The sequence below is a fragment of the Thamnophis elegans genome, chromosome 4 (assembly GCF_009769535.1).
Source record: "Thamnophis elegans isolate rThaEle1 chromosome 4, rThaEle1.pri, whole genome shotgun sequence".
In the NCBI taxonomy this organism is placed as follows: Eukaryota; Metazoa; Chordata; class Lepidosauria; order Squamata; family Colubridae; genus Thamnophis; species Thamnophis elegans.
This window is the reverse complement of record NC_045544.1, coordinates 76,314,350-76,339,667: the sequence shown is the minus strand read 5'-3', so window position 1 is coordinate 76,339,667 and position 25,318 is coordinate 76,314,350. Positions and strand designations below refer to the sequence as shown.

The 25,318-nt window shown below is 38.8% G+C and overlaps 1 protein-coding gene across 2 annotated transcripts in view; it reads left to right on the top strand.

Annotated features, from left to right (window-relative positions):
* Positions 1-25,308, top strand: part of XPO5 (exportin 5) — a 42,813-nt gene extending 17,505 nt beyond the window's left edge. Inside the window, exons 16-33 of one of the 2 annotated variants that reach the window (XM_032217078.1) lie at positions 493-534; positions 1,528-1,617; positions 3,782-3,981; positions 5,672-5,771; positions 7,627-7,808; positions 14,013-14,113; positions 16,718-16,814; positions 17,086-17,222; positions 18,386-18,483; positions 19,418-19,464; positions 20,049-20,143; positions 20,856-20,918; positions 21,443-21,525; positions 22,943-23,050; positions 23,188-23,328; positions 23,522-23,686; positions 24,210-24,275; positions 24,695-25,308. In XM_032217078.1, coding sequence (XP_032072969.1) covers positions 493-534; positions 1,528-1,617; positions 3,782-3,981; positions 5,672-5,771; positions 7,627-7,808; positions 14,013-14,113; positions 16,718-16,814; positions 17,086-17,222; positions 18,386-18,483; positions 19,418-19,464; positions 20,049-20,143; positions 20,856-20,918; positions 21,443-21,525; positions 22,943-23,050; positions 23,188-23,328; positions 23,522-23,686; positions 24,210-24,275; positions 24,695-24,724 — 1,845 coding nt within the window. In that variant the 3' untranslated portion in view covers positions 24,725-25,308. Of the gene's footprint in view, positions 1-492; positions 535-1,527; positions 1,618-3,781; positions 3,982-5,671; positions 5,772-7,626; positions 7,809-14,012; positions 14,114-16,717; positions 16,815-17,085; positions 17,223-18,385; positions 18,484-19,417; positions 19,465-20,048; positions 20,144-20,855; positions 20,919-21,442; positions 21,526-22,942; positions 23,051-23,187; positions 23,329-23,521; positions 23,687-24,209 lie in introns of both variants that reach the window. The other variant, XM_032217077.1, reaches the window with a different exon arrangement.
* Positions 25,309-25,318: the final 10 nt, after the last annotated feature.

The window sequence follows — 25,318 nt, the reverse complement described above, 5'->3', positions numbered from 1 at the left end:
AAACTGCGCAGGGATAGGAAAGGAGCCTTCCCCAATTGCCTACTGGTATTCAGGTGTCCCACAGGTAAGATAACACCACCCGAAAAAAAATATTTTCACAGAGACAGCCAGCCACTTGCTAACATGTGCCATATGCTAAATAAATAAAATAACTGCAGAGACTGCCTCCCCTCTCTCCTGGTTTTATTAGTGAATGAGGTTAAAGTTGCCTACTTAGGCAGAAAGCTTTTTCAGTGTAGCCTTGGAACTGTGAAGCAGTGCTAGAAAAGATTCACTGAAGTATATTATTCATTATTTCTATGAATTTGCTTGGAGGGGAAAAAGAAAAAAATCATGCACGTGGCTTTGTAATATATCATCTTATCTAAAATAAAAACAGGAATAATTTAATTGGTAAATAATTTTAAGGGGCAGTATTTTACAAGTAACTCACATAAAGAGAAAATATGTTCCCAGGAAATGATTAGTAACTTTTTGCTCTTGTTCTCATAGCTGTTTGCCTCTGTCACCTTTGAAGTTGAAGAAGAAAGCAAGGTAAGGTCACTTCATAAATGTGAGGATGATGTTTCCTGATGAAACTGCAGAACAAGCTCATTTTGATTATATAAAAACTCTTAGACCAGGACTGTCAAACTCCCGGCCCACGGGTCAGATGCATCAGGCGCTGGCCACTCCCATGCCCAGCATAGCGAAGGAGAAAAAAGTCCTGATATCTCACATGATGCCGCCATGACGATGTGAGTTTGACACCCCTGTCTTAGACACTGTTGAGACTATGAAATGAGAAGGATACTTCAATGGCCAAGCTCTATGTGGACTACTGTAGCCAGGGAAAACAGGATTGAGACACTACAAACTATAGAGTTTTTATTTGCCAACCGCTCAGAGGCATGTACGTGTAATGGGTGGTATAGAAATTTGGTAACTAAATAAATAAAGGCATGATATAAAAACAAAAATTTGAGTAGTCACTTTTGCAGTAATACTAAACTTATAGAAACGAATTTCATTCATAGAATTTCCACTGCAAAGCAAGTTTTATACAACAGATATTTTTTATATTCAATATACAGTTAAGTATCTTGGGAATATTAATCTCATAAAAGGACAGAACAAGAAGCTGTGTAGGTAGTTTTGAAATCTCAGACACTAGAATGGTTTCTGCGGGGGAAATTGTCAGGTAATGGTTTTAAGAGCCTTGCAATTCTCTTTCCCTTCTTGTTAAGAGCAAAACCAGAATTCACTATAAAAAAATTCCTCAATAGCTACCCCTGTCATGATCAGTGGTAAGAGTAGGGCATTATGTTAAAAGTTCTGCCATTAGAGGTTTGGATAGAAACCAAGCTGTCTTAGTTTTCCAAACAGGACAGTTGTGCTAGAGTTCTACTGAAGTTTTAGAAAATTGCTTTGTTTTGAAGTTGTTTTCAATTATTCTGTTTAATATCTTGAAAATGTATTAAATACTTAACTAAGGTTTTTTTTGCTAAAGCTAAAAATGCTATTTTTAAATTTTATTTGTCTATCCAGGCACCAAGAACCCGTGCAGTAAAGAATGTGAGAAGACATGCTTGCTCCTCCATCATCAAGATGTGTCGGGATTACCCTCAACTTGTTCTGGTATTCAATTTCATTTTGTTCAGTTTGAAACAGTTTTTCAAACTTAAGCTATTTTGGGGGTAGGAATGCACATTTTTAGTCGATGGTTTAGAGCTCTCTAAGATCTTTATTTGTAGTCTGTAGCATAGCAAGTTTAAATAATAGATCTTCGTATGTTTTAGTAGAAAAAGATAATCGTGGTTGGTTTTTGACTTTCATTGGTGTCAGAAGTGAGAAACAGCCCACTTTTGTTTTCAAGAATACTTTGGTTCTTTTCATAGCAAGTACATAGTTATGAATTATCTTAGATTGCAGTGTGTATACAGTATATCTATGAAAATGTGGATGGAGCTTTATAACAGCAGACTGCAGTTCTAGAGCCAAACTTTAAGAGAAATTCAAAGAAATACTGATTTAGAGAAAGGCAATGTGAATGGTAATGGGTGGATGGCTAGATACTAGAAATTAGTTGCTGGGAATCCATAATAAATTTCTAGACATGCTTTATCCTATGAACAACGTGGCAACACTATTTAAATATAGAAGAGGTTTCAGACAAAAAAAGGTCATACCCAGTTTGTCATTCCAGACACAAAATTTTCTTAGAAGAAAATCCTAAAAACTAAATTTAAAAAATTAGGGGGGAAAGCTTCTAATATGAATTGATCCTGTTCTTATCAGAACCAGTTATGCCCAGATTCTCCATTTCAGTGGATTTGTTCAACCAGAGGTTGGCCTGCCATCTGTTAGGCATACCTCAATTTGGATCCCTGCATTGAGCAGGAGATTGTTCTCAAAGGCCTACCGTGTTTCCCCGAAAATACGACCTGTCCCAAAACTAACGCCTTGCCACATTTTTCGCGTGGGCAAAAATATAAGCCCACCCCCGAAAATAAACCCTGTAGACACACACCCCCTCTGGCCAGGCAGAGCACTACTCACTGACCTACCGGTATCCCGAAGGCGCCAAGCCGGGGGAAAGGCGCTCACATTGCTTGCTGTCTTCGGGATACCGCTAGGTTGGGGAATGGTGTTCTGCTTGGCCGGAGGGGGGAGTTGCCGGGCGGCTGCTCCCTTGCAAGCGGACGCCCGAAAAGCCAGGCACAGCCTCAGGGGCAAAGCAGCCATGAGGTAATCACGCTCATGAGCAGCCGCCCGGCAAATCCCCTCTCCAGCCAGGCAGAGCGCCATTCACTGACCTAGGTGGTATCCCTAAGGCGCCAAGCCACGTGGCGCTGTGCCCGCCCCCCAGCTCCCATGGCTTGGCACATTCGGGATACCCCCTAGATCAGTGCATGGAGCTCTTCCCAGCTGGAGAGGGGAATTCCACAAGCGCCTGTTCCGCCCCCAGCCTCACCAAGCCCTTGCGCAGCTCTCCCAGGGTACCGCCGCCCACCATCGCCACGCTCCAAGCTTACCTTCCAAACTCCAAAACTTGGGGCTGAGTCTTCCAGCATCGGCCGCTCTAGGAGTGTTCTCTATGGTGGGCCAGCTGCCAGACAGAGAGTCTTCCAGACAGAGAGTTCCAGCAGCCAGCCCACCATGGAGAGCACTCCTAGAGCAGCCGATGCTGGAAGACTCGGCAGCCGATTTTTGGAGTTTGGAAGTTATGCTCGGAGCGTGGCGGCGGCAGTGCCCTGGGAGAGCAGCCACCCAGCAACCCCAAAACAATAAGCCCTTCCTGATAATAAGCCCAAGACCATATTTCGTGGGGCAAAAGAATAAGACCCTGTCGTATTTTTGCGTAAACACGGTAATATGTTCTTACCTAACCCTGTGATTGTATAGTCTTTGATTGTAAAGACGTTCAACGAAACAAAAGGTAATAGTGATAAGGGACTTTAATTCTTCTTTGTGTTTGTGCGCATAATTTTTATTAAGAATATTTATAATAGTAATATGTAATACAAACTAAAAGAATAATAGAGATGAATAAAACCTGAAACAAAAAAAGAAAAAGACAAAAATGAGACTATAATAAAGAAAAAATATGTAAAGAGTTGATTTTCAATCTTTATCACAATCAGCATAAAGAAACTCTTTGCCCTCTCTAAAACATCAGAACGGAACTGGAGGTGACCCTTATCTTGAAATATTACTTCTTGTAGTGCAAAATGTATCCTTGCAGTTAATCTTGTGTGGCGTTTTCCCTTAACCAACCGTTTCTTTAATCTGTTGATTATAGCCCAACTTTGACATGCTATATAACCATGTGAAGCAGCTGCTATCAAATGAGCTACTCCTGACTCAGATGGAGAAGTGTGCTCTCATGGAAGCCTTGGTCCTAATTAGCAATCAATTTAAGGATTATCAGCGGCAAAAAGCTTTCTTGGAAGAGCTCATGGCTCCTGTTGCTACACTTTGGTTATCTGATGAGATGAAAAGGTATGAAAAGTTTAATCAAGTCCACTGATAGACTCATATATATGTCTGTGTGTGTTGCATTTTTGCTGATAAATAAATAAAAGGAGACTAATATAGATCTATTTCAAGCTATTTGGGCATACCAAATAGCTTGACAAAAGAAACACACACACACACACACATAAATCTACAGATCTGTGCTGAGCCTTGCACATATATGCAGCTATTTTAATTCATTGTAATTGTGCATAAGAAGTGCTTTTGTGCAGGCATTTATTAAACCTTTTCTTGTTTTGAGAAAAGGTTTTGACAAAAGAAATACACACACATATAAACCTACAGATGTGTGCTGAGCTTTGCAGTAAACATGTATGCAGCTATTTTAATTCATTGTAGTTGTGCATAAGAAGTGCTTTTGTGCAGGCATTTATTAAACCTTTTCTTGTTTTGAGTTCAGTGTGCAGGAATATGGCATTTGCTAAATGTTTGTCCTTTTAGAGATTTTTCTAATCCAAATATGTAGGTTGCCTCCAGAATAAAGTGGAGTACAAGAGAGGAAAGAGATGCATGTCTTCAGTACAAACTATTAATACAAAGACAGTAGCTGCTACTCCTCCCATTGAATTCACAACTTCCAGCTCCTTTTCCATGGCAGTGTCATTTTTGGAAAACTCACCACACAGTACAGTTGACTTAATTAGCACGTGCAGAAATGAAGCCAATCTAGTCAGCTATTCTGATTACCATTTATTTCCAGTTTTCAGGAGAGTTTAGAACAACAGAGTTCCATGGCAGTCATCTTATACCTCTGATGGAATATTGTTACAGGAAATGAGAATTACTAGCAACTTCACACTCTTTATACAATATATGAGCTCCATGGGTGTGAACTGCATCAAAGATCTTTGAAAGTTAAAAGTGAAAAGAGAAAATGTGCTTAATATCGATGGATGATGTTGATAAAAATAGTATGTGGGTTTTTTCTACTGACAATGTGATACGGTCTAAATTTATTTTTATCTATATCCTGCCTTTATTATTTTTATGAATAACTCAAGGCAGTGAATACATCCAACATACCTTTGTCCATTTATTTTCCTCACAACAACAACTCTGTGAGATGAGATGAGCTGAGAGAAAGTAACTGGCCCAAAGTCACCTAGCTGGTTTCATGGTTAAAGTGGGATTTAGATTAAGAAGATAAATGGTTAACCTATTGTGAATAAAAATGAATATCTTTCATCTTTTATGTGAGAAAGTAAAATTAAGAGGCATGCAAATGCAAAAAAAGATGCAGACTTCTATACAAAGAGCAGTAGAGATCACCTTTTTTCAACTTTAAAATCATCTTCACAGAAAATTGCAAGAACGGCATGTAGACTAGTCCACTAAGTGAGATACTGTAGCAAAGTCATTTATAACTCAGATTGAGATCAGTTTGTAGACATGGTAATGTCAAATAACATCTTATGCATACATATTTAGAAATCTGTCCTACTGAGTTTAATGAGGTGCTTGTTTGGATTTCAACGTATAAATCTTTTTATCTTGGCTTGCTCTAATCTATCACTGTAGATATAATATCACAAGTATTCATGGATCTAACTTAATAATAGTGTTTCATGACAACCAGCTTCCATAACTCATTAGATTGAATTGGTTTCTTGGAATAAAATATGTTTATGGCTCTGTTTTCTGCTTTCACACACAGAGTTCTGATGAATCCTGAAGATTTTATCCGGTATGTTGGTGCTGATAATAGGATTGTAGACCCCATCATGGAAGATCCCTGTGGTTTGAATCGTTCCAGAGTGAGTATTAGGTTGTCAGAAAATATGGAATTCAGAAAAAGAGATTTGCCCATATCACTGAAAATTTATCCTTAGTGAATAGTGGATAGTCTTGGAAATAACAGCACAGTAAGTACCGTATTTTTCAGAGTGTAAGACACACCAAGGTTTTGAAGAGGCAAATTTAAAAGAAAGTAGGTAGGTAGATAGAGGGAGAGAGAGGGAGAGAGAGAGAAATACGGTAGGTAGGTAGGTAGGTAGGTAGGTAGGTAGGTAGGTAGGTAGGTAGAAGGATAAAGAGAGAGAGAAATACAGTAGGTAGAGAGAGAGAGAGAGAGAGAAGGTAGGTAGATAGAGAGAGAGAGAAATACAGTAGGGAGGGAGCGAGAGTAGGTAGGTAGGGGGATGGAGGGAGAGAGAAATACAGTGGGTAAGTAGGGAGAGAGAGAGAGAGAGAAGGTAGGTAGTTAGGTGGGTAGATAGAGGGATAGAGAGAGAAAGAAAAACAGTAGGTAGGTAGGGAGAGAGAGAAAGTAAGTAGGTAGATGTTTCCAGGTGTATTTATCCATGTGCTGGGGAAGGAAATCGCTGACACCCTGCAGCTCAATGTAATTCTCATCAACCATTCTAACTAAAGAGCTTTCCGAAAGGGGGAAAAAAAGTTTTTGAACTCTGCAAACCTCCCCAAAACGGCCCGGGGGGGGGGGGGGCTTGTAGAGTGCTCCGGGGGGGGGGGGGGGGACGAGCAAAAAATGGCCCATTTTTTGTCAAAAAATTGCATGCATAGCCTTATGGAAGCTTATAGAGTGCTGCTGAGGGCTGGGGGGGGGGCAAAAAATGGCCCATTTTTTGTTCATTTCTGCCCTCCCCAGCCCCCATGAACTCTCTGGAAGCCTCCATAAGGCTATGCACGGCCATTTTTGTGAAGGGGCGGGGCTTCAGGAGGCAAAACAATGCTGTATTTTAAGTATAAGACGCACCGAGATTTTCAGCGCCTTTTTTTCTTTTTTGAGGAAAAAAGATGCGTCTTATACTCCATATAGGGTATATGATGTGTGATCTGAACACAGATATGCTGAGATCTACTCATGCTTTTGGGCAAGAAGAAATCACAGTAGGGTGGGGGTAAGGTTTTGGTCTTTCTGTTTGCATAATTTTAAGTGGGCCCAAGTAATTTTAAAGTTATTTGCCTTATTGGAAGTTGGAAGGGGGTTATCCTAAAATGCTAAATGTTTCCTATTGCATAGTAATAATTGGCTTCTTTCAAGATGGGTCATAATAGATCTCAGTTCGTTAATCTGAAACTCTTAGATTTGCTACTTCCTTCGTGACATACTATTTGGCATAGACTATTAAGATTGCATCAGTCAGTTTGTTGTTCCACAAGATCTTTTCAGAGTTGAGATATGAGCTTCCCCGAATGGCACTCAGTTTTTCTTACAAGTAATTATCTTTTTGTATCAATTAAATACGTTCAGGCCTTCTCAGTTAATTTGGTTTTTAAATGACCGATTTATATACAGCTATGTTTTGAGAAGATTCTAGAAGACCCTGGAATATAATGATAAACAGGAGAAGAGAGATGACTAGAGAAAGCTCTAGAATAAGACAGGGAAAAATGAATTTATGGATAATTTATACACAATAATAGTTTTATACAGATTTTTTTTTAAATCATTTGCAGTTCCATTCATCTCAAAGATACATGAAGTAATATGTATGTGCATTCATCACATGTGATTATGTATATATAATTAAGAATGTCTTTATTGCGATTTAGGGACATAGTTATATCTAAAACCATTTTCTTGAGACATTTTAAATTTCAGTGTACTTAGACTGACTTTTCAAGTAACTTCTGTGTCTTTCTGTGTAGATAAGCTTTTGTGTATACACAATTCTGGGAGTTATAAAACGAGCTCGTTGGCCCACTTCCTTGGAAGAGGCAAAAGCTGGAGGATTTGTGGTGGGATATACACCTAATGGCAATCCAATCTACCGTAACCCCTGCTCAGTGCAGATCCTGAAACTTTTTGACAACTTGCTTGCTCTGATAAGGTGGGTCAGTATGACACGATCCTTGTTTCATAGTCAATGTGTTCCATACTTCCCCTTAAAGTGAATGGTGGCATCTGTTGAAATACTTTATAGGAAAGCATGTAAAGAATAGAGAAGAAAAAGGAACCCCTTGGCTTATCCTGCCAATTGGACTGTATGTTTTGTGAGAGTCTTCCAATTTCCTATAACATAAAATTAATACCAGCTTTTCGTAATAGTCTTCATATATTTTGAACCCCGTTAGTCAGGTCATATCTTCAGTCTTATACGATAACTTTTTGCTTCTCATGTATCTATTGTTGAAGAAGGATTTTCTGTATTAAGCCTGTAAGTTTATCTTGAGGGAGTAGGGAACTTGTCAGTGACACTATTGGTAAATGTCTTGTGCCTCTCTGTTAGGAATATTTTTTGTTTGTTTACCTTGAAGGAGAGAGGAATAATCAAATGAAATGTCAGTACTGATCTGATAGTACAATCTCATATTAAATACTTTTATCTTTGGAGTGGAGAGTATCATTCCAACCTAATTCAGGGGAACAATATTTACTTGTATGCAGTTTGCTAGAGTGACCAGACTCAAAGAGAACAGTGTTCCTGCACTTCTCATAGTATTAGCTTGTGTACTTCCTTTTTTGCCTGTATTGGAGTGAAAGGGGAGCTGCTGTGTCAGGCACAGCCTTTTTAAAGTGAAGGATAAATAGTCTTTGAGAACTGATCTCAAAATGGTGGCTCCTGGTGGCGTCAGTTTTGCATATGTACCTATTACAGTTTGAGAATAAAAACTCTGCCTGCTGTATACTCTCTCAGAATCAAGCCTTACTGAATTCAGCATGATGGCATCTGAAAAGATATAACTGAAGGATCTTTCAGGGCCTGTAATTACCAATTATTTTAATCTTTCCATAAGAATAGACTTAAGTATAAACTGCATATTTGAAGCAGATTTTTTTCTAAACAGATACCAAATTATCACCTTTACTATTCATTATTGGATCGCCAAATGATCTAATCATATTTTCAGTACTTGTCCCCATTCATTCATTGTAGCAGAACAATTTTGGGAGTTAATGTTATTTGGGTTAGCCTCCATTCATTTTTCCTTAAAACTATGCCCTGATTCATATAACATACATTTTCACTAATCAATTAATTCCTATTTTCATACCGTGTTTCCCCAAAAATAAGATATTTTCTTTTGACCTCCCAAATTATTTTCTTTTGACCTCCCAAATAAGTACTTGGCCTTGTTTTCAGGGAGGTCTTATTATTTTTGAGATGCAGGAGGTGGCGAGCGTGATCATCTCATGGCTGCTGCTGTGTTGCAGTATTTTGGGGGGAGGGCTTATTTTCTGGAGAAGGCTTATTTTAGCACATGCGCTCAAAAGCCCAATTGGGCTTATCCGGCAAGGTTTTATTTTCAGGAAAATAGGGTATATACCAAACAACCTAGATGATACTAGTTCAAATTATTTGATATACATTAATTATTTTATTTATAATTAAATTTAAACCTTGCCTTGGTTCACAAAAATGGGACATACCATTTTTGTTCCTTAACATGTATTCATTGACATCCTCTACCATGAATATCTTGTACAATCCAAGTTGTAATCATCTACATCTTGCCAACTGAGGTGAGCAGGAACATTGGGTGTTGCTGTCCATAGTAGCTCTAATATAATAAATTTTAGTAAAATAAGCAAGTATGCATTAGATTACCATTCTTAGTTGGACCCATGGCACAGACAGCATTTTCTGTTAACTATAAGGATGAAGTAGTGGTCAGATTCAACACTTTTTTTCACAAGCGCAGTCAAAGGCAGTTTTTGTTCGAAATATATTTATACTTCTCTATGAAAGCTAGAATAACTAATTTATCTGTCTTAACTAACATGTTGTTGCCTACATCCCACTAACTAGGATGCATAATCATTCACAGTAACTATAGGGTACAAAGTACAAGCAAAACTCAGTATTCCTGACTGTCTCAGTTTGTAGGAAATAAGCAATATGGGCCCCTATATGTTTGTAAAAAAAAATGTATCTTAGACGTGTTAAATTGGGAAACTTCAAATATGTTAGAATAGACCCTTTCATGCTAAAACTTTTGTATCATTTTGTGTCCTGATAATGTATTCTTTTATAAAGAAGGCCCCCTATAAGTACAGAACTAATGCAAAAAGAAATAGTTTGAGCTAGAGCCGCCTTCTTTCAGAATTTGTTTTTATCCCTATTTAGAAGCATTGCATTCTCATTATGTCAGCTTTTTTTTTACATAATTAAATTACAGAGGCATTTATCTTCTTTCATTTAAATGCCTCGTATCTGTTTCTTGGTGGCTTTTGTGGAGGTAAACTGTTTGTCCACAACTTGTTCCCAGCATAAATCACTTTCTCTTGAATAGCAGAATTAAATAAATGGCTCTGCTTTGGATTTCTCACATGGAAATTTGTGTTCTGTGTGACAAGTGAATACATTTGCAAAAAGGAGAAATATTAATATAAAACTTCCACAGCTGTGTCATTGGTAGAGAATAGTGTAACTGTATACACGTCACAAAGCTGCACTCAATGAAGGCTTTTTTATTTAGGGAATCTACTGTGATGCAACAAATGTTGTTTTTAGTTGAACTGTTGTGTTGGCTGCTTATTCACATCTTGTTGGGTGTTTTTCGGGTCTTTTCATTTTCTGTGGTCTGAAGAAAACGTATCATTAGTAATTCATTATTTCGAATACACCTTATAGTTTTGTTATTGCTGTCTTATTGCATGCTTTATTTTGCTAGTTTGAGAGCTAATGCAGCATTTGGACATGAAGCAAGTAGAGATGCTTCCATTCCAGAATGGAACCTTCACTATACATGTTAACAGCTCATAAAGGGACCACACCTTTTCTTGGGCTTGTATGTAGTACCCAGGCTCAAGAAAATGCTCAGCTGAATTAAGTAATTAATTAACACATGATTGATTTCTGTTTCTCATGTGCGCATATCTGTGACCCTACATAGCTATGGTTGAGCCAAGGAAAGGTTGCCTCTCCTTTACAGAGCTACCAAGAGGTACAGGTACTCCTCACTTAATGACAACAGTTGGGAACAGAATTCCATCACTAAGCAAGGTGGTTGTAAATTGAAAAGATGGATGACTATAATGACTTACAATCACAGTTTCAGTTGCAGCCATTAAAGGAATCAAGCACGGTTATTAAGTGTGATGTCCCGTGATCACGGCTTGTCACTTCCCTGCCAGTTCCCCCATTGATTTTGCTTGATGGAAACCAGCAAAGAAGGTTACAAATAGTGGTCACATGATGCTGTGACAACTGCAGTTTTGAACTTCTGTCATAAGACCCGTCATTCAGTGCTTTCATAACTTTGAGTGATCGCTGAACAAGTGGCCATTAAGTGGGGACTACCTGTATAGCAGAGATACTCATGTCAGATCCAAAGCACATCTGCTTCAGATTTGAGTGCCCTAGCTTTTAGTTAGAACTTTATTGGCCAAATTAACGGTTACTTGGACCTGTTACCCAGAGCTCATAGAATCTTCTATAGCAACAATCTCCCCCTAGGCCTAATTTTTATAGCCTGCCAGAAAATCAAATCACATGCATGCAGATGCAGAATTGTTGTGTGGTCACCATGCAAATTATTCTTTAAGTAACCTGCATAGGCAATCTAACTCTTTTACCCTGATTTTCCTTCCTGCAGCCACCATTCTGATATTATGAAGATGCAGGAACAAAAGGGAAGAGGGCAACGGAGGAGACTGGATGAGGAACAGGAGAGGGTATTTTAAGGGGTCAGCAAGATTGTGCAGCTGGGTCAGGCTACTATAAAAAGGATAAGGAAATGTTTTCCAAGCAAGATTACACATTTTAAAATGGCATTGTATATGTGATCTTGATAAATATCCAAACATCCAAAGTGGTGTCATAATCATTTCCGACACAATTTGGGGGCATGTAAACACATCAAGTAAATTGGCATTGATGGCATTGCCAAAATGTTCACTGCCATGCTTACAAATTTAATAGATAATCCACTGAGTGCTGCCTAGTATGGGAAAAGAATTTGCAGGTCACTGAAAGGCATCTTTCAGTGTCTGTTCTTTTGCTTTCCCCAGGAGCTAATGCATCAGCTTTCACTCTTATTTCAGATAACAAAACTTTTTGAGTATCAATTTTTCATATTTAAAATATCATACACACAGACACACTCATGCCATTTTGATTCCAGTATATGTTTGAAAATATTGACTGCATTAAGTTGTGGTCAGTCACATTGACAGAACATTAAAAATATGTTTTCAGCTCTTTGGCATTCTTCATCTCCAGAAGTAACAGAGATTCGTGAGACCATAAATTGTCCCTGACACATTTTACTTAATCTATGACAAACTCCTGTATCTTACGGATTTATTTACCAGGTTTACATCCCTCCTGTCCTCTAGGACCTAAGATGGTTTACATGCTTATTTGCAACAGTATATGCTGTTCCATCCAGTGAAGCTCAAAGCAGTTTACAGTCTAAAAGCAATACCATATAACATTAAAATATATGATAACCCAAACCTGACCAAGAGAAAGCTGTCCAAGGAACCACCCATATCCATAACAGAGAAGTGTCCCTTATCACCAATCTGGAAGGCGTTAAGGACTTCCCCCCCAAAAAAAATCTAAGGATGAGAGCTTTTTCTTCATACCTCTCCCTCCTCCAATTTTCCCTAGAGCAATACTCTTGTGAGGATAGCTTTACCAGTGAGCTTTGAGCAGGATGTATTGTTTTATGCCAATGCAGGCAGTGTTACTCACACTACAATGCTGCCCAATCTAATGTTGATTAGTTCCACAAGTTTGGAAACCCTATTCTATCTTTATCCCAAAAGTGCTTTTTTCAAGAGGCAACTGGGCTTTCTGGTTTTTCTTTGAAGATGTTTCACTTCTCCAGAGTTGAAGAAGCTTCTTGCATGAGAAGCAAAATGTCTTCAGAGAAAAACCAGAAAGTCCAGTTGCCTCTTGAAAAAAAGCACCTTTGGGGCAACCATGACCTGATGACTGAGAATCTCCATAGACCTATCTATCTTTTTTTAAAGAAAGTTTTGGCTTAAAAGCCATTTTATCTAATGCAATATGATTTTAAGCCCCTACTTTAGTGCTTAAAGGCTTAACCAAAAGAAATAGTCACTCTCTCTTCATAATGTGATGCTTCTCCTTTCTTGCAGCCTCTGTTAGCACCCTTTGAAATGAATGGGCAGTTCACACCTCAGAACTATTGTTCCAGGCCCTCTGCAAGCTCAGGCAGACATCGCTGCAATTGGTTTCACTTTGGTCCCGTTTCTTCACAAGTATAGAGACTTCTTTTAGAGACTTCTAAAAATGACAGCTGAGACTCTGGAGAGCAATTGAGAGGCCTGCCCCTGCCACCCAACGACCCAGTCCTTTCTTGCCCTGCACCCTCTTACTTTGGGGGATTGCTGCTCTAGGGGGAACAGTCTGAGTTACCCTTGATCGCCTCTAGCAGCAGGCACAGAGGCAGTTTTGGCGAAGGCTGTTGGGCCCCTTGGCTGCAGAATTTGTGCTGTGTGCAGTTACCGAAGCCCTGAGTGGAGGTCTGAGGTCTCAAAAGGAGAGAGGTAGGTGAGACAGAGACCCTTCCTCCCCACTCAGATGGTCCATCCAGCTGCTGAGGGTCCCTCTTTAGCCTGGATGGCAAGAAAGACGTCACCCTAGGCTGAATGGAGGTTCTTCCCTGGCAGCATGGTGTGGTTAACACAGAGTTGTCCTGCCTTTCAGGGGGGGCATCTTTCTGCCACAACGTTGCTTGTAGCATGTGAGCGTATTCATAAGCTGCTGCATTCTGTCAGAGCCGCCTGCCATTCTAGGCACCGTGACCCATCCTTAGGGAGGCAGTGTGACCTGCATGGGTCCTTGCAGCCAGCGCTTCAGAGGGCCAAGGCCAGGCAAATTGGAGCAAAATGTTGTCTGGAGTAACATGAATCCTCCACACAAACTGGAGATTTCTCCATGTGCCCAAGGCAAGGGTGTTTTTTATTGGCAAGGAAGGGGGATCCCATGCACAAGTGCTTGGTCTCACCTTCCTCCTCACCAGATACAGGAGCTGTTTACAAGCTGAATCCGGACTTCCACTGTCAGGGTAACTGTTAGATTCAACTTGTGATTGTAAAATATCACATTTTCTTCCAGGACCCACAACAATTTGTATATGCCAGAGATGGTGGCTAAATTGGGAGATACCTTTGCAAAGGCCTTTGATATGCTGGAAGTGGAGAAGAATGCCATCCTTGGTAAGTAGCTGCTGCTTACAGGAAAGCCCAGAGTGGAAATGTCATTTAGTACAGGTATTCCTCGACTTAACGATCATAATTGAGCCCCAAATTGCTATTGCTAAGAGACAGTTAAGCGAGTTTTGCCCCATTTTATTATCTTTCTTGAGATAGTTGTTAAGTGAATCACTGCAGTGATTAAATTAGCAAAGTTAAGTGTTACATTTAAGTGAATCTGACGTCCCCATTCACTCAGCTTGTCAGAAGGTTGTAAAAGGTGAACCCTGGACACTGCAACTGTCACAAATATGAGTCAGGTGCCATGCAGGCAAATTTTGATCACCTGACCATGGGGATGTCGAACAGTCAGTCATAAGTGTGAAAAACAGTCATAAGTTAGATGTTTTGGTGGTGTTGTAACTTTGAACAGTCACTTAATGAATGGTTGTAAGTCGAGTATTAAGGTGGCCCAAATTGGAGTAAATTATTGTCCATTCAAACTAAAACCCAGAGCCTCTGATTTTCTTCTGTTTTGAATGAAACAAATTTTAGATGGTCTGGCAAGGCAAATATGACAAAAATGTGCCCCTGTCTTCCCCAACACTGCTTTCCTTGCTTTCAAGTGCAACACAATCTAACTAATCCACCTACACCTTCTCCAGGTCATCCAAGCACAGTTACCACATGCAATAAGGCCTCTGTTGAATGGACCTTTTGAGGAAAGGGGACATCCGTAGAAACTGAAAGTGCATCATTTGTGATGCTACCTTATAACCAGTGCAAAATACATCATTTGGGATGATATAGATCTCTTGCATGATGATATTAGTATGCAAATGATAAATTTATGCAAAAGAACTAAATACAATTTAGCAAAAATACCTCATTCAGACTACATTGTAGTCCATTGTATCTCATGTCCGCTAAACAAGGCCCTGTTGAATCAAGGTTTTGCCGTACTTTACATGACCTTTACTGACTTTCAGGTTTTTTAGAATTCAAGTTTAAATCCTGACTTTTCCTTCCAAACTCAGCCTGAACTTGACTTCTCTAAACTGCTATTCTTGCTTGCCATTTTGTATTATATTTGGATTTTATACAGGAAGAGATTTAGCAAATTTATACTGGTTATCAAAACTGGAGAAACTGGTCTAGCAAAACGGTGAGTCCTTGATTCATCTTTGCATGGACAACAATGTCTACTCATTTTCTATAGGGTCTCTTCTTGCAGTTAGGACACTGACAGACTAGAACAGCTGATAGTCATGTCGGCCTTTAATGATCTCCACCCCAAGACCTTTGGAGGGATGTTCTTTCCTTTCAAACCAAAGCCAAGCTCCCCTCATATATTTATAGCTCTGTCTGGTTTTCTCAGGAGTGTTTCTATTTATTCTTGCCTACTGGCAAAATAATTTTACAGAGAAAACTGCTGGAGTCCATTTGCACCAAAGTCACATAAACGCCTGTAGCAAAGAAATGAACATTATCAGCATGTGACAGCTATCAAAAGTTGACCCTAGGCATTGGCCGTTACCCCCCATGAAGCCAGAAGGCCATCCGGGGACCATCAAGCCCCTCAAAGCAGACAATCCAGAGCCTGCAGCTCCTGCAGTAGACACTAAACTTCCAGGCATCCAGTAAATATCAAAAGAGTACTGGGACTTGGAAGAGTTTTTAGTGAGGAAGATTATAATTATCTCCCTTCTCACCGACCCACCGACTGTGCAATAAAGTTCATGCCTAGGGCAAAATTACCGAAGCCTAAGATGTACTCCATGACCACTAAAGAAATGCTGGAATTAAGGAAATACATCAATGCCAATTTAGAGTGGGGCTCTATCCAACCAGCCAAGTCAAAAATAGAAGCCCCCCTTCTCTTCAAAGAGAAGAAAGATGGAGGGGGGGGTTGAGACTGAGAATTAACTTCCGGGGGATTAACACTGTTTGCGTAGAAAACACCTATCCCCGCCCCCTCATGAAGGACATGGTTTACAACTTGCTTATCCCTAGTCAAAGTATTTTTTAAATTGTGTTTATTCGATACCAGCTCCCCATCTGTTTTAACAAATAAGGTGGAAATTGCTAAATAATTTGACTTGATCAGTGTTCAAAAAACTCAACACACAAAAGTGTTGTTTCAAAATATTTATGGTATACCTATACATTCTGTTAAACAAGTTAATTGTACATGGGTTAAGGATCTGAAGCTACTTCTGTTTTGCAAATAATTTTTATTATATAAAGTTTATAATGCGGACTGGAAAGATTTATTTACATTACACAGATATTATGTTTGGAGGATACTTCTGCTCTAAATTTATTTGGATTTCAGTGCATCGTGAATTACATTAGTTTCCAAGCAGGTAGAAGTCTGCACGAGCATGATTATAATTAGTTATTTTGTAAAAATAATCATGAAAAATATTGTTTTGCTTATAACTACTCTCTGAAAACATCACATTTTTACTGCTGTTTCTCTCAACTTTTAAATTAAAAGCATTCATGCTCCAAATTGACCCACTCCAAACATCCACAAGTAAATTTGTGCTTTTGGTAGCCAGAACTGCTCAGGTCACTGCCTGAGGACATGAATCTCTCCACTGATAGTATTTCCTCTTTTGTTAGGTCTCCCCCAGCCTTTGCTGGAACTTTATGATTCTCCTGTTTACAAAACAGTCTTAGAAAGGATGCAGGGGTTCTTCTGTACACTCTATGACAACTGGTAAGAAATCTATAGATTTTCCATAATGCTATGTTACCTCACCTGTGGACATTCTACTACTTTTCCAGTATGGGACAAGGAAGATCTTTGTTTGACCCAGCTGGATTTGTATGTTCTTGTAACGGCTATAAAGAGAAAGGAATGTAGATGGGCTAGATGGAAATTGGCCTGATCCAAAATGCCAATTTTGTTTTGCACGGATAAAGTACAAGGAAGTTTTTTGAAGCAGAGTACCTTTTGGCTCTCCTAGACTGTGCTTTTTGAATTGCAGTTTCCACATTCTGGGTAGTGCTGGCTCATCCATGCAGCAAGATTTCTATGTTGTTGAGGGTCTAGCAGCTGAGCTCCTCAACTCAGCCTTCATCAATCTGGACAATATTCCTGACTACAGACTGCGCCCTATGCTTCGTATCCTTTGCCTGGTTTTTGTTTATAGTTCTCCTTCCAAATTTGTTCTGATTTCCATACAATGTCCCAGCTTGAGTCTTGTTCTTAATTAGGACCCCTTTTTCGGCAACAGACCAGATTCATTATAGATTGTAGATCTAATTAGTTAAAAAAAAATACTAAAAGCAATCTAGATAGTACAGATAGTCCTCAATTTACGACTGCAAATGAGCCCAAAATTTATTTTGCTAAGTGAGATGGTTGTTAAATTTTGCCCCATTTTATGACCTTTCTTGCCATGGTTGTTAAGTGACTCACTGCAGTTGTTAAGTTAGCCACACGGTTGTAAAGTGAATCTAGCTTCCCAATTGACTTTGCTTGTTAGAAGGTCGTAAAAGGTGATTGCATGACCCCGGGACACTGCAACTATCACAAACATGAGTCAGTTGCCAGGTGTTCGAATTTTGATCACATGACCATGGGAATGTCACAACAGTTGTAAGTGTGAAAAATAATCATGTCACTTTTTTCAGTGCTGTAGTAACTTTGAACAGTCACTAAATGAACTGTTACAAGTTGAGGACTACTTGTATCAGAATAGAATATAAAGGTATATGCCTCCCAAGGTTTTTAAACTATTTGAATAGCTCAGAATGAAAGCAGACATTTCTGTGATTCTAACACGATTCAACAGATTCAGATGTTCAGCGGGTAGATCCTACTAAACATCTGCATCCATTGATCCAATGTTTTTCACTGTCCAAAAGGAAAGAGAGATCCCATTTAAATCAGACTTGTAGAACTTGTAGTCTACTAAGGCAAGTGTGGTCTTAATAGCTGTTTCATCCTACACTTAAAATAATGTACTGCATTTTGTTACATGATGCCTCTAGTGGACTATGGCCATATCAGTGCATTGTAAAATCCTGATTTAGATTTCTAAATTAGATTTCTCTCATTCTTTCCTTGAGAATCTAATGTCTTTTGGGGGAGGGGTGCTGGAAAAAATCAGATCTATTAAAAATTCAGAGATGAGTGCATCTGCCTGTTCTGAGGTATCTGGGAGCAAAATTATCAGTTCAAGAGCAGAAATTGCCATGACTGGATGAATCTAATGGTTTTCCGTGGGGGAAATATAGATGTGTATTTGTGCTGCTCCACTTCTTTAACTAGTTTCATGCAAGGTGTTTTTGTGAAACCTTTGGTTGTCTCCTGCCCACCTGAACACTATGAATCTTTGATCTGCCCTATACTTGGACCTCTGTTCACCTACCTACATATGGTAAGAACAAAATACTGTGTCTGAGAATACTGAAAGAGTGAGTTTTTGCGATGAAAGTTTGAAAATGCTAAATTAGTTAGAAAAAAACCAAGATCACATCTGTTCTCAGTTTCCTTGTACTTGTCAAGCACTATTATGCTTGAAAGCATCTTTTAAGCAAAGGATTTTGCTAGATGTGATGTTGTGGCAAAATTCCTAGAGATATTTTTGCATATCATTAGGAATGACCCAAACCCAATCACAGAATGCATACTCCCCACATCTTTATGTTAATAGATACTATTGCTCAAAGCTTTAGTTTATAGAAACAGATCTTGGTGAGGATTTAAGATGATCCCAAACTTAATTTGGGATGCATTCCTTATTGATTTATAATATTTTAGCCTTTGTTACCTCCTTATAGTATACTTGAGAGTTTTTGGCAACCCAGAAATATATTGTATTGAAAACAGTATTGAACTGTTGTTCATAACAGGTACTAAGAATAGACTCTGTACTGGAGATATCAGTAATAGCAAGTGGTTTTCTCTCTTGGACCTTAAACTTCTGGATAAGTTTTACGTGGAATTTGATATCATCTTTATGCCCTATAAAACAGAGTAAATTGAGAAGTGTCGGCCACTGGGATACCCAGTGAAATTCATAGGTATATAAAACTAACCTCCAAAATACTTAAAACTCTGAAAAAATGCAGCTGAGTGAGATGTTTTATAAAGATTTCAGTGCTTATTATAACTCTTGTAAAGAATAGAGCACAGCCAAAGGAGAATGAATTAGGTAACTTTGATAACCTGTCATAGCATGAACAGGTCACTGAATTCAATTTGATCTGTCACTTGAGTTTAAAATGATTTCATGTAGATCATACAAAACTCCAAGCATACACCTTATCATTGAAATCCTTTATGTCATGTTGCTTTTTTTTTTTTGCCAGAGGCTGTCTCAGAAATGGCAAGTTATCAATCAGCGGAGTTTGGTATGGTAAGTCTAAGGCTTAAACAAGAGGACTTTTGGCATTGGACAAGACGTTCTTGCTGAATTACTCAAAACTAAGGTGGAATAATGCAGAAGCTTTCCCCTAATTATGTTCTGTCTAATCTGTGATTGTGGAACCCCAGAAGATTATCAACACATTGACTTACCTGAACGACTCATTTGGAAGATGTTTGATTACCTCATTCCCAATTTAGAACTTTTAAAGGTTTGAACCTGCCTTCTGAATTGATTTAAAAACAGATCAGCATTTTTAAAAAATGGAAAGGATTGTTTCACTTGGTGGCTACTCCTAGACAGCAACCTACCTGTCAGTTAAATTTTAACAAGTTGAATTTTTTTAAAAAATAACAAAATATTTTATGCCACAATGTTGCTGATATTATATCGCAAAGCTATGATCTTGAGCCTATTGCAATCTCCTTTAGAACAGGCTGGGCATCACCATATGGATCAGATGAACCATATTTCATTAATATTTTAGTCTTGGTAATATGATAATAGTCAGCATCTGTTGTGCCTCTCAGATTTCTGTTGCCATCCTAAAATCTGTTTCCTTTATTTTTGAACAGTGATGAAGATGCAGTAGATGACAATCCAGAATCTCAAGAGATGTTGGAAGAGCAGCTTGTTAGACTGCTCACCCGAGAAGTTATGGATCTAATTGGTGGGTGAAATGAGTAATATATGGATACATCTCCTTAAGTGGGGGGAATGCTATTCGCAGTTTTTACAGGAATTTAGATATTACAATACTTGACAACTACCAGATTATATAAGTATTTGCTATTTTTCTTTTATTTTCAAAAATGCTCTTGCTCATCTCATCAAGAAGTTCCTTTATCAGCGGTAGGTTAATAAGATAGGCCTAATTATTTTCAATCATTGTACTTGGATCTTGATCTCCAGGATGAAAAGATTGATAATGACAAATAAATAACAAGAAAAGAACAGCCATTTTCTACAGCATATTCTCAGCTGCTAAATACCAGATCAAAATTGTTTGAAAGTATGTCCTGCAGTGTGTGATAGTTTAATAAGGAATTTCTCAAAATATACATTCATGTAGAGTCTGGCCTTATTCCTTCCTCCTTGGCTTTTATCATTTGACTATTGTGTCCAAATCACTTGAACACTTGGAATTCCTTGCTCTTAACCATGGTGATATCAGAGGAGGCTTAGTGATCACATTTTATGTTATTCACTTAATATAAAAAAGGATAGCATTCCTTTTTTTTAAATGAACTGAGATTTTCCAGTGTAAGATAAATTTCAAAGTTTTGCAAAATAAAAATTAAATGATATTGAAAGGAATTCTTGAAAGGAAGGCATTGTGTCTCATTGACTCTGATATTTATCTTCTTTTGATGTATTTATAGCTGTTTGCTGTGTGTCAAAAAAAGGTGCTGAGCAGAATAATACAGTTACTGCAGATGGAGATGGTAGGTAAAAGTTTTGGTCATTCTGCTGCCCTTGAGATTTGAATTGAATTGGTCCTACATGTATAAAATTTTTGTGACTAACTTACTTTAAAAAATAAGATTATTCTCCTTGTTCTATAAATACCTTTGGAATTGCTAACCACCAGTAGTTTAATTGTTAGCAAGGAATCAAAGCCATACTTCAGGAATCAGTGACACAATATCCCAGCCCAAAAATGGATGTAAGAATCTTAATTATCCATGACTCCAAGAATAGTATTTCTTCACTGCAGGTTTTTTCTCAGATTGATTATCCCCGAAGATTCATATTTCGGCTTGCTGTTCTTTAGGTCATCTGCCACCTCTTGACACTTTCTGGTACTGTGACTTCAAGATAAATGGAATTGTGAAGAAATACATTTCTGTGTGTGTCCGGCCAGCATTTTTGATACATCTGTGCCTTGTTCAAGGAACAGATATTCTGATCGAGATATGGTTAGTAATGAATTAGTAATGAATCTTGTTCACATTATTTTCCCTGATAGATGAGGAGATGATGTCCACAGAGGTGACTCCATCAGCCAGCTCTGAGCTCACTGAATTGGGCAAATGCTTAATGAAACAAGAGGTAAGGAAACTGGTTCAATATTGTCTTCATATTATTTGTGAGAATTGAAGGGTTCAGTTTAACTCTTGAAAATATAATATCTGATAATAACTTCTTCCTGTTTCACATTCTTTGGGGGAATTTGTTCTTTTAGCCCCCCCCCCTTTTTTTAGAATAAATTTAGGAAGTGAGCAATTCTGAACATCTTTGTTCAAAATAGATGATGGATGGTAGGTGGATGGATGGATAGATAGAATGTAGGTAGGTAGGTAGGCAGACAGACAGACAGACGAAAGATGGATTAGATAGATAGATAGATAGATAGATGATAGATAGATAGATAGATAGATAGATAGATAGATAGATATAAATGCAGTCATAAACTGTCACATCCTATGATTATCTCTCTCAGCAGTGGAAATCATAGCAGTCCCAGTTGCCATAACCACAGGAACATGGAAGCCATTAAATGAGGACTTCACATGACTTCATTGTAAAAAGAGTCAGGAGTCCCTGGAAAGCAGACTAATGGATGAGGGCTACAGGCCAAGGGGTTGCTGTGGGAGCTAGGGATCATGGGACTTGCTAGCAGCACTCCTTGGCAATGGCCTTCAGCAATCTTGGCCCACGCCACTGTTCCCAGCACCTGCCGGTCTCAAGCCCCATGCTCCCTAGTGCCCACTCACAGAATTAGCCACCCTACCCATAGCTCTCAACCACTGGCCTGCTTGCCTGGGAATCCTGCCTCTTCCTAGACAAAGAAAATAACAAAAATAAACTGGTGTGATGAGGTGGCAATCCTGAATGCAGGCAGGCCCGCATTTTTATCACATGACTGCAGGCAATGCAGGCTAGAACTTTTGAGAATCAGTCATAAATCCTTTTTCTCAGTGCCATCATAACTTTGAAGTTCCTGAATTAATGAATATAACTTAAAGGACTATCTGTACACTCTTTTCCTGATTCAACAAGGCCTTTCTTCTGTTTTTGAAGAAAAGAAAAAAGATTCTTTCTCCTGTAACCTCATTACATTACCAGTTATATTCCAGCAGCCCTAGAGAGATTGGGATCCTTGTAGAAAAAAAATGTCCGTAAACTTAGAAATTACACACAGAATATTCAGCACAGATCTGCTTTTAAAACAATCAAATATGCTCTTAAAAGATACTGCTTTTGTGAAAAACATTTATTATGAATAACGTCTTTTTACAAGATATGGATATATTGTGGCCAATTCTAGTTCCGTGGGGAAATAGGATGATTCATCTTTTTCTACTTGATTAAACTGACAAAAGTATTATTTCTGTGCTTCATGAAACATTAAGAGTTCTTATATATCGTGAAACATCTTGAGTTCTTAATTCTGCCCCATAACAATAAGACAGAAAAATCCTGTAAGGCTGTAACTGATCTGACTTTCTTTTTATTTTTTCCTAAGAATGTCTGTACCGCTCTGCTAATTACAGCCTTCACATCCCTTTCCTGGAAGGATACCTTGTCCTGTCAAAGAACTACCACCCACCTCTGTTGGCCATTGCTCAAGCAGGTACCTCAATATTGAGTTTAGAAGGATACAAAGTGGTGAATGTAATAAAGGGGTATTTCATTAAATAAGATAGGGGTAGATATCAGAATTTCAGCCCCTTCTCCCCATCTTGCTTCACTTCAATCTCTCTGCCATAGGTGCTCTCAAAGAATATGATGATCCCTGAAGCAGTGATCTGGTTTTTCACAAGTGTACTGAAAGGGTTACAAGTTCATGGACAACATGATGGGTGTATGGCAGCACTTGTCCATTTGGCTTTCCAGATCTATGAAGCTTTGGTAAGGAATGGGGGAGATAATCCAGTCCCAGGTCTGCTGCCATCTTTGCTGTTTAATGCCATTCCAAATCCAAGGATCATTTTGGTGGGATGCAAAGTTCTGAACATACCATTAGTGGTTAATTCCCTTTTTGGAAATAGCCATTTCTCTTCAGGCAAAGGTGCCTCCTGAGTCTCCTCTTTGTTATTTTAAGCGTCCACGCTATGCTGAATTGAAAACAGTGATGGAACAAGTCCCAGAAATCCAGAAAGATTCCCTGGAGCAGTTTGATTCCAAAGTACTCAACATAACGCTTCAGAAGGCGGCAGACAAACGGCGGAAGGACCATTTCAAACGCCTAATTGCAGGCTGCATAGGGGTAAGGCATGATGTCAAGCAACAGAGAAATCATTTCATTTCTCAGAAGGATAAACAGGTTTTTTTTTTCTTCCCCTCTGTTGACTTTAACCAATGTCAGAGCTTACGTGTTCAGCCCATTAGTTGTGACTTATGTTACACAAATCCTAAGTTGTGATGGTAGAAACATTGGGTCCTTACGGAGATATAACCATGTAGCTTTTACTATTCTATATGATTCAAAATATTCTCCAGAACCAGGCCATCCCTGGCTAATTACCTACTTTCTGCTTAACGGCAATAGAATATATAGCATTTGCTATTTTGTTTCTGGCTTTGAGTGACTTGAAGTTGATCTGAGCTAAATTCAACACATGCTGAACAATCTAGGATACAGGAACAAGATGCACCCACCCACCCCAATTATGTGGGGGGTCATAACACCACGGAGTGAGGGGGCAGGAAATTCTACAATTTTAGCAGAGGCTATTCTTGGTGGAATATTTCTATGCATCGTTTGCCTATTCATCTTTGTTTCCTTGCAGAAGCCCCTAGGAGAACAATTCAGGAAAGAAGTCCACATCAGAAACCTTCCATCTCTTTTCAAGAAGGTGAAAGCACCCCTAGGAGCAGACGTTTTTGACAAAAATGAAGAGGAAATCCTCATTGCCCTCTTTGAGCCATAAGCTAAAGACAATTCCACTTTTTCCTCCTTTACACTCTGTGTTGTTTCACAGTAGCCATATTTCCTTTGTTTACTCCTTTCCTGAGCCCTGATACAATTCTCACTGGCCTCATTCTCCTTTTGGGGAGGGGGGAGGGGAGATGGGGAAGATTTTCTAGCTCCATTTGCAGCTTTACTGAATAACTTTTATCTTTTTACTTTTGGATGGTGGTTGCTCAAGCATTCCAGTCCAACTGTCATTTGTCCAGTTCTTTACGAACAGCCCTTCATACATGCATACAGTACTTGACCGTGGAAAGGAGAAGGTTCTGCAGCCTCTCATTCTCTCTGCTACTTCTCCTTCAGGACACCTGTATTGTTGCTGCCTCAACATGACACTAATAGGAGACTCCTGCTTCCCTGTTGGAAAAAGACAGCTTGGATGAAGAAATGCAGATGTGCATATTGGGCGTTGATGAATCACTTAACTTATGCTAACTCAAAAGTTTTATTACTTTTGAGAAGTAGCACTTGGTCGTATGTTCCACCAAACCAAGCACCATTGAGAAACGGGGGGGTGAAAACATTTTTTTAAATTCAACCAAGCCTCAGGAAGCCTCCGATTAAACATCCTCTTCTTTGCCCTAGAAACATTGTTGAAATAGGTATTCTAGCTGCAATCAGTTCTCAGCTGTCAAAAGTAAGAATTTTCTAAACATAATGAATTCAGAACCATTTTATACCAGTCTAAAAAAACGTATGCTGAAACGCTCCCCCTGAATGTAGAATGCAGTACAGTTCTGGATAATTTTGTTCAGTGTCTGATGATACAGAATGCCTACAGGCCAGGTCTTAAGTGTTTGTTTATCCGAGAGAGCAATAGAATGTGGGCATAAATTTGCCAGAATTTAATTTGCAGTCTGAAGAATTAGTATCAAATAGGACTTTCCTTAGGGGCTGCTGTAATAGCTTGACTACAGGTATAACAGA